General features: G+C 42.6%; 1 protein-coding gene across 5 annotated transcripts in view; it reads left to right on the top strand.

Moving 5' to 3' along the window:
* The window catches only part of elapor2b (endosome-lysosome associated apoptosis and autophagy regulator family member 2b), a 127,696-nt gene that overhangs the window by 59,301 nt on the left and 52,742 nt on the right, over positions 1–15,653 (top strand). For all 5 annotated transcript variants that reach the window (XM_068059606.1, XM_068059608.1, XM_068059605.1 and 2 more), the window contains 2 exons: positions 5,149–5,269; positions 14,070–14,253. In XM_068059606.1, the coding sequence (XP_067915707.1) occupies positions 5,149–5,269; positions 14,070–14,253 (305 nt within the window). The remainder of the gene's footprint in view (positions 1–5,148; positions 5,270–14,069; positions 14,254–15,653) is intronic.

A 15,653-nucleotide genomic window follows, 5' to 3' on the forward strand; every position in this document is an offset into this window, starting at 1 on the left:
AAATGTGTGGATTAAAATGGTTGAAGCTGAATGTTAAAATTTAGGGGTGCAGTTGCAACAGCTTGTATTTATGTTGTGCCTGTAACATGGAAAAACATCTAATGCACCTCACTATCAGACAAAAATGGATATCAAAACAAAGGAGGAGATATTAGGGGTGACGAAAAGCTTGATCAAAGGTGTGGTTTTTAAGGAGGACCTAAAAGCAGGAGAGTGAGGTGGTCAGCTTTGGGGAGGGAATTCTAGAGCATGGGGCCTGGACTGCTGAATAGACGGCCACTAATGGTGGGGTGAAGGGAGGGGAATGCACGTAAGAGGCCAGAGTCAGATGAACAGAGTGAGATGGATGGGGGGTTGGTAGTGGTTGTCGGGCTGTAGGAGGTTACAGCATATAGGGAGGCGTAATCCCATGAGAAAACGTGAAGTAAAGGGGGATGACGAACTAGTGTAGGCCAGTAAAGACAGGGGTGATGGGTGAGTAGCATGGTAGAGGCAGGGATATGGGAAGCAGCATTTGGGATGAACTGAACTTCATTGAGGTTGATGGATGGGAGAACAACAATTGGAGCATTACAATTGTCAAGTCTGGAGGTGATAAGAGCATAGAGGTGTGGCAGTAGCTGAGGCATGTGGTGTTGTGGAGATAGAAGTAGGTTTTTTTGTGATGAGTAGTATAGGTGGCTGGTAGCTCAGCCCAGGGTCAAATAGGATGCGGTGATTGTCAATGGTCTAGTTTAGCCAGCAATGGTGGCCAGGGAGAGAGGGGTGGGACCGGTGGCCAGGGAGAGAGGGGTGGGACCGGTGGCCAGGGAGAGGGGGGTGGGACCGGTGGCCAGGGAGAGGGGGGTGGGACCGGTGGCCAGGGAGAGGGGGGTGGGACCGGTGGCCAGGGAGAGGGGTGGGACCGGTGGCCAGGGAGAGGGGTGGGACCGGTGGCCAGGGAGAGGGGTGGGACCAGTGGCATGCATCAGCATCAAAGCAGTCCACCATGTTGCCACGCTTTGCATATTATTATCAGGTGAATGGACACATAACTATTTCCTCTTTTCCCCAATATTCTGCTTGTAATACTGAGTGTGAATTGGACCATCATTTACCATAAGCAACTTTGTGGTAAGTACTGTTTTAAGATGATTTGTAGTCTTAATTTTCTGAGTGACTGATGTTGGCAGATATGAACCTTACTCTGATTTGTAGCCAAAAGAAAGCCCAGTATGCAAATTTTACTTGGAACACTTCCACATTGAGTGAATTGTAACTGGAGGAAACAGATAAGCCTGTAATCATGACAGTACTCGATTTCATTCGAACAAACAAGCCAACTTTTCTTTCAAGGACCTAAAGATCATGGAGTTTGATACCTAATTGACCTTTCTTTCGTTCTTTCTTTCTAACTACACACAAAAACAATTTCCAGGTTAGAATATAATGAGTTTTATTTTAACAAAAAGTGTTTGCTCTTAGTTTGATCATGGAACAGCCGATCACTCTCTACTGGGCTGTTCCAGATATGGGTGGGGTTGTTGATGTTCAGGAATGTGTTGGGAATGAAATGAGGACCTGACCCTCCACTCTTGAAATTTTGAAAAGTATTGGTATTTTCAACCGATAGAAATCATTTACTGAACTAGGTTTGGTGGAACATGTAACACATCTGTATTATTCAACTTTTTTGGATAGATTTTCAATTCCTTGACTATATTAGGGAAGAAAATTATTTGTTTAGAATGTGTTACAGATCCTTGCCAAATATAAACGATCCCTTCCATTGCTTATTGCTATGTTTAGTGCGCTGTGTAGGATTTCTGTTTAGCAGGATGACCGCCAAATTGTCCAGCCTGTTACAGGAAGTGGGACAGGCAGCAGAGTTGCTGGTGTTCAGTACAAAATATAAAAAAAATCAAGTAATGACATCCTTCCCAATGAACGTGGTAGTTTTTATTGGTGAAATTTTAGTCTAGACAGTGCTGTAATAAACACAGAAACCACGGGTTTTTGACCAGAATAAAAAAGTAGCAAGTTCAAGCTCTCGTTATATTTCAGTGGATGTTACTGTGCAAAATGTTGTTTTAAATTAGACTTGTGAAAAAAATGAAAAATTTATACTTCTGTTGTTCTTCCTGTATCTTTTTATTTTCTCCTTTGCCTCTCCTCTGTTGCAGGCAGTCATTTATGCTGTTTACCGTACCACAGCTGCCAGTGCTCCTTTCATAACTTCTGTCAATATCTTATACTTGTGTTGGAGGCTCTACAGTGACTTTTCATGGGCTGTTTCACCATTGCAGAGACCATCACAGCCTGGTCTCCCTATTGTAGCCTAATTTCCATCATCTGTCACAGATGCTTCTAAGTGTAGGGGGAGTTGTTTCTTCCCCCACTCCTGATCATTACCTTGGCTTTGTTCCCAAGATTCTTGGGCTACTGAATACAGTGGCAGTACCCACTGCCCTCATAAAACTGGCCTGAGGTTTCCAAGTTTAAGACTAAGGCTGCCAAATACTTTTGGTTTCTGTAACAGGAATAAGGTGTAGAATTGATATGAAGTATGATAAAACTGAGCACAGTGTCATTTCAGTCAGGTGAAGGTTTATTGCAGGCAGTGAAGATGGTGCAACAATCAAATGTAGGGACTTGGGCTTTTGGGCTTTTAGTTTTCCTTCGATGGATTTAAGGGGCTGCTTATTTGTAAGTTATAACTCACCAATTGGAAGGAACTGAAGTGTTTCTTAAATTCCAATCCTAAAGCACCTTAGATCCCTCCCTCTTGTACACAACTCCTGACTGGGAAAGCTGACACTTGCTGATGCTACTCTGTAAATATGTATTAGACCAATTGTTCCCACTTCACCTTTACACAAAGGTTGATGGGAAGGGGGAGCTGCAATCACATTTGCAATCAAGAAGCTCGACACCATCCAGGACAAAGCAGCCCGCTTGATTGGCACCCTATCTACAAACATTCTCTCCCTCCACCACAGATGCACAGTGGCAGCAGTGTGTACCATCTACAAGATGCACTGCAGCAATGCACCAAGACTCCTTAGACAGCACCTTCCAAACCCGTGACCTCTACCAACTAGAAGGACAAGGGCAGCAAATACATGGGAACACCACCACCTGCAACTTCCCCTCCAAGTCTCACACCATCCTGACTTGGAACTATATCGCTGTTCCTTCACTGTCGCTGGGTCAAAATCCTGGAACTCCCTTCCTAACAGCACTGTGGGTGTACCTACCCCAAATGGACTGCAGCGGTTCAAGAAGGCAGCTCACCACCACCTTCTCAAGGGCAATTAGGGATGGGCAATAAATGCAGGCCTGGTCAGTGACGCCTACATCCCATGAATGAATAAATAAAAAAAACCATTTTATGTATTCACCTTGACTGAAGATGTTGTAAACAAAATCTTCAAAACCGAAGATATCAGAATGGGTTTCAGAACAAATGATGAGCAATGCAGTCAGATGCAGAAAGCTTTTGATCATTTATTTAACTGTGATGTGGGGCGGTTGATGCACTACAAAATGGACAAATGTAAAATCGCAAACATGAGAGTATGTGCAACAGCAATAGAGATATAGGGGTTATTGTGGATAAATCTATGAAACAGTCCAGTGTGTAGCTGTAGTTTTTAATAAAGGTAAGTGAGAAAGCATTCTGGTGCAGCTTAACAAGAATAGATCATACATCCAAACATTAGTAGTCAGACTCCATCTTGAATCAGTATGCTGTTCTGGTAACTCAATCATGGAAAACAAGTTATTACTTTTGAGAGAATGGAGGAATGAACAAGATTCTGCATGCTAGAAATTTTAAGTTTTGAAGAAAGGCAGAGGTAGTTTTGGTGATAGAATTGAAGTGTTCCAGATTGTGATAGGGATTAAGTTAGTTGATCCAGACAATTTTCTCACTGTCTTGAAGGACTCAGTTAACAAGAGGATAAAAATTAGGAAGGTTGAAGGAAGAGAAAACGTACCTATTTTCATCACAAAGTCTACTTCATTTTCTTTCTGTAACATTGTCTGCCTGTATCTGTACTTGAGCCCTTTCACTTCAGAAATCTTCATACGTGCCTTGCCCATCTTCAGACTCGACTACTTCAGTGCTCTCCTTGCTGGCCTCTCTTCTGTCACCCTTTACCAAAACTGCAATTTTTCCAGATGCGCACACAAGTTCCACTCACCCTTCACCTCGTCCTCACTGACCTATCTTGGCTGCCGGATCCAAAACCTTAAGTTTAAAATAATTATACTCATCTGTAAGCCCGTTCAGGTTCTTGCCCCACCCTATCTCTGCAATCTCGTCCAGCCATATATATCCCCTCCCCCTCCCCCCACCGCCCCCCACACTCCGGAATATTCCATTCTTCTAACTCTGAATTTTTTTGCAAACCCTTCCCCATGCTGCTGGAATTTTCTCCCTGAACCTATCTCCCATTCCTCCTTACAAAAACCTCTGAAAACCCATCTCTTTGATCACACTTTTGGTCCTCCTAGATTCTCCTTTCCTGACTTGGCATCTGGAATCCCAATTCATCACCAGTTCTCAACTAAATTGTATACGCTGTAACTTTGTTTTGTAATAGTTTGTAAAGTACTGACATAAATTGTCCAGATGGAACACAGAGGAGAAATATAGTCGGTGATAAATGCACATACAAATACCAGGTTAAAAGAAAGAAAGACTTGTATTTATTTAGTGTCTTTCATGATCCAAGAAGTTCCTAAGTGCTTTACGATCAATTAAAGTATTTTTGAAGTGTAGAGATTGTTCTATTGTGGAGAAGCATTGTAGCCAAATTGCACACACCAAGATTCCACAAACGGCAATGAAATAAATAGAGATAATCGGTTTTATCAATGGTTATGGAATGAATATTGGCCAGTTCACTGGGTAATTCCCCTGCTCTTCAAGTTGTGAAATGGAATTGTCTGAAAATATTGAAGGATTGATGCGATCTGTTTCATATCTTATTTGTAGAGAGGTATTATAACATTATAATGTTATCAATCATTGTGCACTGAATTGTATCTGGGGTTTGGAAAGTGCTTTTCCCTCCCATTTTTAGCAGGTGTTTTGCTGTTCCAGGTCAGTTATGTTTTTTCATGTTACAGAAGTTCATATTGTAATTGTGTTCTTTTACACAGAATGATTATCATTTTGAATACACGGAATGCGATAGCAGTGGGTCCCGGTGGAGAGTTGCCATTCCTAAATCTCCTGGAAAATGCTCGGGATTGCCTGAACCAATTCAAGGCAGGGAGTGCTGTAAGTTTACTGTTTGAACTGTTCATTAGAATAAAAGTATGATTCTTTAAACTACTACTTCATGTATTGTATTAGCTGCTACCATTTTATACAGTCAGATTTGCATTTTATTTTAACCAGATGTAATTATTAAAAGCTAAATCTAGTACCTGTAGATTATTTGCTAACACACCTCCTGAATAAGAGGTTATGCTAGCTAAGTGGTTATGTTACTGGACTAGTAATCCAGAAAAGCGTGATTTCAAATCCCATCACGGTAGCTGCAGTGTTTAAAATTAATTAAATAAATGTGGCATTAAAGGGAGAAAAAGCTAGTATCAATAACGGTGACCCTGAAACTAATGGATTGTTGTGTTTAAAAAAAAAAAATCTGGTTCACTAACTTTAGTGGAACTAGGTGGAATGCTCTTGTAGAGAGCGGGCTGGCACTCGTTGGGCTGAAGGGCCTCCTTGTGTAGTGTAATATTCTTTCGGGAGGGAAGTGTGCCAACCTTGCCCAGTCTGGCCTACAGACTCCAGACCCACAGCAATGTGGTTGACTCTTAAATGCCCTCTGAAATGACCGAGCAACTCAGTTACATTCAAGAAGGCAGCTCATCACCACCTTCCCATGGGCAATTAGGGATAGGCAATAAATGCTGGCCTTACCATCCCATGAATGAATAAAAAAAAAGATAAACTATTGGATTTTTAGAATAAAGTCTTACTTCTGTAGTTTTATTGCAGATGAGGTTGCTATGATATCTCATTTTGATCCTTCCTCCTCTGCCATCACTTTTTATTTCATTAACTAATTTCCCACTTTCTTTCTTTCGCTATTGTTAGTCCCCATGTGGTTTCATTAATGCTGAAGCTGCTATAGTGTGTTACCCATTGTGAGTCTAGACAGTGAGTGACAGCAGGTTATCCAACCACAATGACATCACAAATGATTCTGATCCTGTCCTCCCCTTTTCCAAAGGCACAAGTAGATAGCAATCTGGAGTGTTTTTCTCCATGGTTTCTTATGCCAGGAGCACTGAATTTCATTGTATTGCCCCAAATGAGATCAGCAAACTCAACCCACGGACACAAAGCACCTCTTCTAATATTCCCTTCAGTTCACTTCAAATTGTTTTACAATCTTCCCACTGCTTGCTTACCTGGATCCTAATTTTTTTAACGGGTATTTCTTCATGGGCCTTGAGAAATTTTTGTCCTAGTTCAGCTTGCTCATTTGCTACTTTTTTTTAATAGGCGTTTAATTCCTTTAAAATTCCCATAAAATAATCTTGAAACAATTCTATTCTCCCCCCCCCGCCCCACCTCAGAATAGATTGGTCTTTGCCAGTAGTGTGAAACAAGATGGTCGTGAATCCGAAGCCCGATTCACATCATGCCCAATACCCCTTTCACATTGTAAAGTCGGGTGCCGATTGACGGTGAGCCTGTCTCAAGTACAGGGGGATCATTTTCACCCCACTTCAAAATTATGAAGGATCTGATCGAGTAAATAAGGAGAAACCGTTTCCACTGGCAGGTCGGTCAGTAACCAAAAGAACCGTAGGGTAGATTTGGATTGTTTGTTTTTTTACAGTGAGTTGTTGTGATCTGGGATGTGCTGCCTGAAAAGGTGGAAGAAGCGTATTCAATAATAACTTTCAAAAGGGAATTGGAAATATAATTGAAAAGAGAAAAGAATATAGGGCTATGGTGCAAAAAAAGGGGAGTGGGACTAATTGGATAGTTCTTTCAAAGAGCCGACACAGACGCGATGGGCTGAATGGCCTCCTTCTGTGCTGTAAGATTCTATGATTGTATATCGTCCATAATGAAAATTGCACATGGTGTGTTGAGGAAAGCAGGCATGTCAGACTAAATTACTTTTTCTCATTTTCATTACACTGTCAAATTTGCTTCAGAATGGAGTCCTTATTAGATTCATTATCATGCAAATATGATAGTCTAGGTAGTATTCTATCTATATAGGGTGATTTATAATATTAGAATTGCTGAACTGCCATGAGTATTTGTATTGAAATTCACCTATTGACCTCAATTTGATTAACAAGTCATTGCTGAAAGTCAGTGCAGTAAATGAAATATTTGACATATTGTTTAATTCAAGCTAATGGCCAAATTCCAATTCAGAACTTGTTAATCAACTTGCACTGTTTGAGAAATCAGCAGATGACCCAAATTAAAAAGTGGCATTGCACATACAAACTGCTTTCGCTAAGATGAGAACCGCAACAAACACAGAAAATGCTGGAAATTCTCAGCGCTTCTGGCAGCATCTGTGGAGAGAGGAATAGAGTTGACGTAAGTTCTGACAAAGGGTCACTGACCTGAAATGTTAACTCTGTTTCTCTCTCCACAGATGCTGCCAGACCTGCTGAGTGTTTCCAGCACCTTCTGTTTTTATTTCAGATTTTCAGCATCTGCAATGTTTTGAACAAAGAACATTACAGCACAGGAACAGGCCCTTCGGCCCTCCAAGCCTGCGCCGATCCAGATCCTCTATCTAAACCTGTCGCCTATTTTCTAAGGGTCTGTATCTCTTTGCTTCCTGCCCATTCATGTATCTGTCTAGATACATCTTAAAAGACGCAATCGTGCCCGCGTCTACCACCTCCGCTGGCAACGCATTCCAGGCACCTACCACCCTCTGCGTAAAGAACTTTCCACGCATATCCCCCCTAAACTTTTCCCCTCTCACTTTGAACTCGTGACCCCTAGTAATTGAATCCCCCACTTTTATAAAATGCTTTTATAAAATGAGATAATTAGAAACAGGAAGCTGATGCTGCTAACTATGATTGCCAGTCTGTTGGTTTGAAAGAGTGCAGTCCAGTAAGGCAGGTAGAGCAAGTATAAAGAAATTGATTGTGCCATACTTGGACATGACACCAAGTCAATCTGTACTTCTTCCTTTATGATGCATGCTGAATGGGTATTGCCAAAGCAGGAAGAAGACTTTTACATAGAAACATAGAAAATAGGAGCAGGAGTAGGCCATTCGGCCCTTCGAGCCTGCTGTGCCATTCATTATGATGATGGCTGATCATCCAACTCAGTAGCCTGTTCCCGCTTTTGCCCCATACCCTTTGATCCCTTTCGACCCAAGAGCAATATCTAACTCCTTCTTGAAAACATACAATGTTTTGGCCTCAACTGCTTTCTATGGTAGCAAGTTCCACAGACTCACCACTCTCTGGGTGAACAAATTTCTCCTCATCTCAGTCCTGAAAGGTTTACCCCGTATCCTGAGACTGTGACCCCTGGTTCTGGATTCCCCCACCATCGGGAACATCCTTCCTGTATCTACCCTGTCAAGTCCTGTTAGAATTTTATAGGTTTCTATGAGGTCCCCCCTCACTCTTCTGAACTCCAGTGAATATAATCCTAACCGACAATCTCTCCTCATACGTCAGTCCTGCCATCCCAGAATTCAGGCTGGTAAACCTTCGCTGTACTCCCTCTATAGCAAGTACATCCTTCCTCAGCCAAGGAGATCAAAACTGCATACAATATTCCAGGTGTGGCCTCTCCAAGGCCCTGTATAATTGCAGCAAGATCTGCTCCTGTATTCGAATCCTCTCGCTATGAAGGCCAACATACCATTTGCCCTTTTTACTGCCTGTTGCACCTGCATGCTTACCTTCAGCAACTGGTGTACGAGAACACCCAGGTCTCACTGCATATTCCCCTCTCTGTTTATAGCTGTTCAGATGATCCGCCTTCCTGTTTTTGCTGCTAAAGTGGATAACCTCACATTTATCCACATTATACTGCATCTGCCATGCATTTTCCCACTCACTCAACTGGTCCAAATTACCCTGAAGCCTCTCTGCATCCTCCTCACAACTCACCCTCCCACCCAGTTTTGTGTCCGCTGCAAATTTGGAGACATTACATTTAATTCCCTCATCTAAATCATTAATATATATTGTGAATAGCTGGGGTCCTAGCATCGATCCCTGCAGTACCCCACTAGTCACTGCCTACCATTCGGAAAAAGACCCATTTATCCCTACTCTTTGTTTCCTGTCTGTCAACCAATTTTCTATCCATCGCAATACATTACCCCCAATCCTATGCACTTTAATTTTACACGCTAATATCTTATGTGGGACTTTGTCGAAAGCCTTCTGAAAGTCCAAATAAACCACATCCGCTGGCTGCCCCTCATCAACTCTACTTGTTACATCCTTGAAGAATTCTAGTAGATTTCTCTATCATAAATCCATGCTGACTTGCAGTCATATAAACATTGAAGACTATTCTATTTGGTGGAGAGTATTTTGTATTAATCTGTTGAAAAAGTATTCATTTTTCTATTCATAATTTGATAATATTTATAGGAATAGAGAGAGCTAGATGTAACTGAGATGCAATAATCATTATAAACCTTTGTGAATCGACTGCCTGGACTAATTGAACTTTAGTGTCAGAATGATTTATTCCCAAAGAGAATGATGGATATTGAAATTGACATTAACTACTGCAAAACTGAGCATAGAAAATGAAGAGTTTATCTTAAATTAGCTAACGTTTGTTCAAAGCTAATGCCAGGCTCCTCATAAAATGAACTAAAAACAGAAAATGCTGGAAATACTCAGCAGGATACGAGTGAGTAAAATCACTTGCATATATTTTCGGGCGGCGCAGTGGTTAGCACCGCAGCCTCACCACTCTTAGGGACTCAGGTTCGATTCTGGGTACTACCTGTGCAGAGTTTGCAAGTTCTCCCTGTGACTGCGTGGGTTTCCTCCGGGTGCTCCGGTTTCCTCCTACATGCCAAAGTCTTGCGGGTTGATGGGTAAATTGGCCATTGTAAAAAAAAAAAAAAAATTGCCCCTAGTGTAGGTAGGTGATAGGAGAATTGAGGGAAGGTGGGGATGTGGAAGGGAAAATGGGATTAATGTAGGATTAGTATGGGCTGAAGGGCCTGTTTCGGTGCTGTATCTCTCTATGACTCTATAGGTTTGGCAGCATCTGTGGAGAGAGAAACAGAGTTAATGGGCTGAATTTTACCAGCCCACTGGCCGGGTGATCAAATGCCGGTGGAAGGCATTAGGAAGAGAGCCCAATGTGTTCCTGCTGCCGTGGGATATTATCAAAGTGCGAATGGCAGAGGCTGGGCCACTCAGCGACAGGAGGTGGTCAGCCTATTAACAGCCATTTCATGACCCTGCCGGGTTTTTACCGATATCTGAACAGCCCCCTTTGCCGCCTGGTGAATCCGCCAGTGAATCGAGACAGCCTCCCAGTGGCTTCCTAGCCCGACCTTCCTTTCTGGAGGCTCCGTGCCCTATGGAGGGGCCCACTCGCAACAATGGTTGTCCCTTTGGCCCTGTGCCACTGCTGGAGGGTTCACCCCTCCGATTGCCAAGGCCTGTCTGCCTTGGCCCAGTGCGTTATAAAAAATCACGTACCTGTGAGGGAGCCTCAATATGCAGCCTCATAAGCGACCGCCTGTATGGGTGATGCTGCAAGACTGCAGAGTTACTGACACTCTGACTGGACCAGCAGCTCAGAGAGGCACACCTCTGCCCTTAATTGGACGGTAGTCCCGGCGGTGGCCTCTTAATTGGCTGCCACCGGTAAAATCGCCTCTGCGGTCCCTCTGTCACCTGTGTGGGCTCGGGACCAATTTTTAGCTCTGGTGGCGGGACCCATGGCATGCTGGTAAAATTCTGACCAATGTTTCAGGTTGATGAAATACTGTAGACTTTCTCTAACGATGCTTTTTAAAAAAAAAAGTCACTTTTAAGCTCCTAATACCCTGCTGTGTCTCCTCCCTACATCCACACTTTATTGAAATCATGACACAGCATACTCCTCTCTTTCCCAGGACGTCACAAGCTCCGGAACATCACCTCTGCCAACCCTTTCTTTTCTGAAACGCCCTTCAGGATTTAAACTCAAGCTTAGCTTCATCTAATCACTGCCAGGTGACTTATCTTGTCTTCTGCATTTACTATCTTCAGTCTTGGCGGTGTCCTGCATCACCGGCCTTGAACCATCACTGATTTGTTTTGAAAAATACAAATGCAGTTGCAAGATCTTCAATGTGCAAAATATTCAAATGGTGCAATTAACATGCAAGCACTGATAGTCTTCCATCCCTGCATCTCTCTAACCAAAGAGGGCTGAGGGCTGCGTTGGTGAACAGCTTAAATGTTCTTGGGCTTGGTTACCTTTGTACAGCCCTACAGATGCAGATGCAGTCTCAAAATCTGAATGGAATCATGGAATGGTTACAGCACAGCCATTCAGCCCATTGTGCCCGTGCTGGCTCACTGCAAGAGCAACTCAGCTAGTCCCAGTTCACCACCTGTTCCCTGTAACCCTGCAAAATTTTTCTCTGAAGATAATTATCCAATTCACTTTTGAAAGCCTCAGTTGAACCTACTTCCACCACACTCTCCGGCAGTGCATTCCAGCTCCTAACAATTCACTGCGTATAAAAGTTTTTCCCTGTGTTGCCATTGCTTCTTTTGCCAATCACCTTAAATCGGTGTCCTCTGGTCCTTGACCCTTCTGCCAAAGGGAACAGTTTTTCCCGATCTACTCTGTCCAGACCCCTCATGATTTTCAGCACCTCTATCAAATCTCCTCTTGATCGTCTCCTCTCCAGGGAGAACAGCCCCATCTTCTCCAGTCTATCCATGTAGCTGAAGTTCCTCACTCTGCAAACATTCTTGTGAATCTTTTCTGCACCCTGTCTAATGCCCAGAATTGGACACAGTACTCCAGTTGAGGCCGAACCAGTGTTTTCTACAGGTTCATCATCAATTCCTTGCTTTTCTATGCTATGCCCCTATTTATAATGCCCAGGATCCCTTGTGCTTTATTAACTGCTTTCTCAACCTGCCCTGCTACCTTCAGTGATATGTTTACATATACCCTGCAGATGCCTCTGCTCCTGCACCTCCTTTAGAATTGTACCCTTTACTTTATATTGCCCGTCCTCATTCGTCATACCAAAATGAATCATTTCACATTTCTCTGCATTAAATTTCATCTGCCACTTGTCCGCCCATTCCACCAGCCTATGTCCTCTTGAAGTCTATCACTATCCTCCTCATAGTTCACAATACTTTCAAGTTTTGTGTCATCCGCAAATTTTGAAATTGTACCCTGTACCCCCAAGTCTAGATCTTTAATATATATCAAGAAAACCAGGGGTCCTAACACCAATCTCTGGGGAACCCCACTATATACCTTCATCCAGTCCGAAAAACAACCGTTCTCCACTACTCTCTGTTTCTTGTCACTCAGCCAGCTTTGTATCCATGTTGCAACTGTCCCTTTTATTCCATGGGCTTTAAATTTGCTGACAAGCCTGTTATGTGGCATTTTATCAAATGCCATTTGGAAGCTCATGTACACCACATCAACCCTCTATCTCATCAAAAAACTCAGTCATGGTAGTTAAACACGATTTGCCCTTAACAAATCTGTGCTGTCTTTTCTTAATTAATCCACATTTGTCCAAGTAATTTTGTCCCGAATTATTGTTTCTAAAAGCTTTCCCAACATGGAGGTTAAACTGACTGGCCAGTAGTTGCTGGGCCTCTCCTTATACCCTTCTTTGAACAAGGGGGTAACATTTGCAATTCTCCAGTCCTCTGGCACCACCCCTGTATCAAAAGTGGATTAAAGAGATAATGGCCAATGTCTCTGAAATTTTCCACCCTTACTTCCCTAAGTATCCTTGGATGCATCTCATCTGGTCCTGGTGGCTTATCAACTTTAAGTTCAGCCAGCCTATCTTATACCTTCTCTTTATCAATTTTTAGCCTATCCAGTGTCTCAACTACCTCCTCTTTCACTATGACTTGGGCAGCATCTTCCTTGGTAAAGACGCAAAGTACTCATTTGGTACCTCAGCCATGACCCCTGCTTCCATGTGTAAATCCCCTTTTTGATCCCTGATCGGCCCCACTCCTCCATTTAGCACCCTTTTATATTTTATATGCCTATAGAAGATTTTGATTCCCTTTCATGTTAGCTGCCAGTCTCTCATACTCTCTCTTTGCTTCTCATTTCTTTTTCATTTCCCCCCGAACTTTCTATATTCAGCCTGACTCTCCTGAACACACTTCATAATCTCTTCGCCCTTTCTGCACTTTACATTATCCCAGTCTATATTAGAATAATGTCTTTCTTTTCTTTTTGGGCCTCCTTATCTCGAGAGACAATGGATACGCGCCTGGAGGTGGTCAGTGGTTTGTGAAGCAGCGCCTGGAGTGGCTATAAAGGCCAATTCTGGAGTGACAGGCTCTTCCACAGGTGCTGCAGAGAAATTTGTTTGTTGGGGCTGTTGCACAGTTGGCAGAATAATGTAAAGCCCCCATTATAACTACTAGATAATTCTTGCACCTCCCTGTAGTTGCCAGTGGTGGGTTGAACTTGTTTTGAATTGATGAAGCTGACTGTAAGGCTGCTTTAATATTCTCCGTAGTGAACCAGTTTTTGGTTAGCTATGTGGCCTTATCCAATCTACACCTTCTCCTTTGTTATCTCTTGCCCCACCCCCACCTCACTTGCTTATAACCTTTGACATTTCTAATATTTGCTAGTTCCGAAGAAGGGTCACTGACCCGAAACGTTAACTCTGCTTCCCTTTCCACAGATGCTGCCAGACCTGCTGAGTGGTTCCAGCATTTCTTGTTTTTATTTCAGATTTCCAGCATCTGCAGTATTTTGCTTTTATTTCAGTTTTTAAACTTGTAGTGTTGAATATGTCCTGTTGATCAGAGAGTAGAAAAGTTGTGATTTGCAATTGTCTTCTTTTTTGTTTGTTTTCCAGCCTTTTCTTGTGGATCTGGGGAATTTCTAGAACTATTAAACCAGACCTGCAGTAAATGTGCAGCAGGCAGTTACTCGTTGGGCAGTGGCATTAGATTTGATGAATGGGATACTTTGCCACTTGGATTTTCTACTGTGGCAACCTTTGTCGAAGATATAGCAAGCAGCAGTGACAATTGTAACTCGTAAGTAAACGAGCGACAGGTTATTGTTCCTCCCTATCTGTGTTGACAGTTCATACAAATTCTTTTGTAATCAGTTGCATTTCTGTATTTTCTTATTCACTTAGTAACCAACATTTTAGCCATGATTTGTGCAGAAGCTAATTTATATTCCTGTGCAGCTTATTTGCTTTTCTATTAAGCCTATTACCAAATGTATTTTCACGAGTAAAACTGAGAGGAGATTCACCAGGATGTTGCCTGGGCTGGAGCATTTCAGCTGTGAAGAGAGACTGGCTAGTCTAGGGTTATTTTCCTTAAAGCAAAGAAGGCCGAGGGGGGGACCTTAATACAAAATTATGAGGGGCATAGATTGGGTAGATAGGAAGAAACTTTTTCTCTAAGTGGAGGTGTCAATAACCGGGGCGCATAGATTTAAGGTAAGGGGCAGGAGGTTTAGAGGGGATTTGAGGAAAGACTTTTTCACCCAGAGGGTGGTTGGAATCTGGAATACACTGCCTGAAGAAGTGGTAGAGGCAGGAACCCTCAACATTTAAGAATTATTTAGATGAGCACTTGAAACGCCATAGCGTACAAGGCCATGGGCCAAATTCTGGAAAATGGGATTAGAATAGATAGATGCTTGATGGCCGGCACGGACACGATGGGCCGAAGGGCCTGTTTCTGTGCTGTATAACTCTATGGGAGCAGACCGTATTTTGGTCCAACTGTTCTGATCATCAGGTTTTGAGTAAACATATTGTAGATGGAGCAGAAACATTGCTTCCAATGGGGAATCTAAGTCTTTGTGTTTGAAAGGAGTGGTAACTCACAATAGTCCTGGTTATTGAATTACTCTTACAAGATTTAATCTTAGTAATAATGTTTGTATTTGGCTTGGCCAGTTTTTTTCCTTAGACCTCAGTGAAGAGCCTTGTGTCATTTTTCCACATTGAAGGCTATATTGTTGATCCCATTTTAGTTGGTATTTCTGGAGGTGGTGGAAGCGGGTGCGGGGAACGCTGGAGTGTTCAGATGTGCATTCACTTGTAAAATAGGGAGTTAATTCTTTGGTTTCATAGAGATCTGTCTTAGCAGAGTTTTTTTCCCTTGAAATAAATGAATGACTTAACCCCTTCGTTACTTTGAAACATCTGAGGAGATCGCCATTTTGTGTTGGAAACACGCTGAGATGGATTTCCCCATCATTAAATGAAATCAGCCGGTCTTTATTCACACCTTATCCCATTTATCTTTTAAACTCGAGCTAGGTGAGGAAATTTTTTTTTTAAACATCAACCTGTTTCTTTTTTCAAATAAATTCACTCATGCTGTAGTCTTTGTTTGTACCCTTCTTGCACCCTTGCAGTGTTGTGACCTCTGTGTAAGGTGATTGTACTACAGTCATGTAGCAGCGAAACGGC

Source organism: Heterodontus francisci, chromosome 27, assembly GCF_036365525.1.
Source record: "Heterodontus francisci isolate sHetFra1 chromosome 27, sHetFra1.hap1, whole genome shotgun sequence".
Classification (NCBI taxonomy): Eukaryota; Metazoa; Chordata; class Chondrichthyes; order Heterodontiformes; family Heterodontidae; genus Heterodontus; species Heterodontus francisci.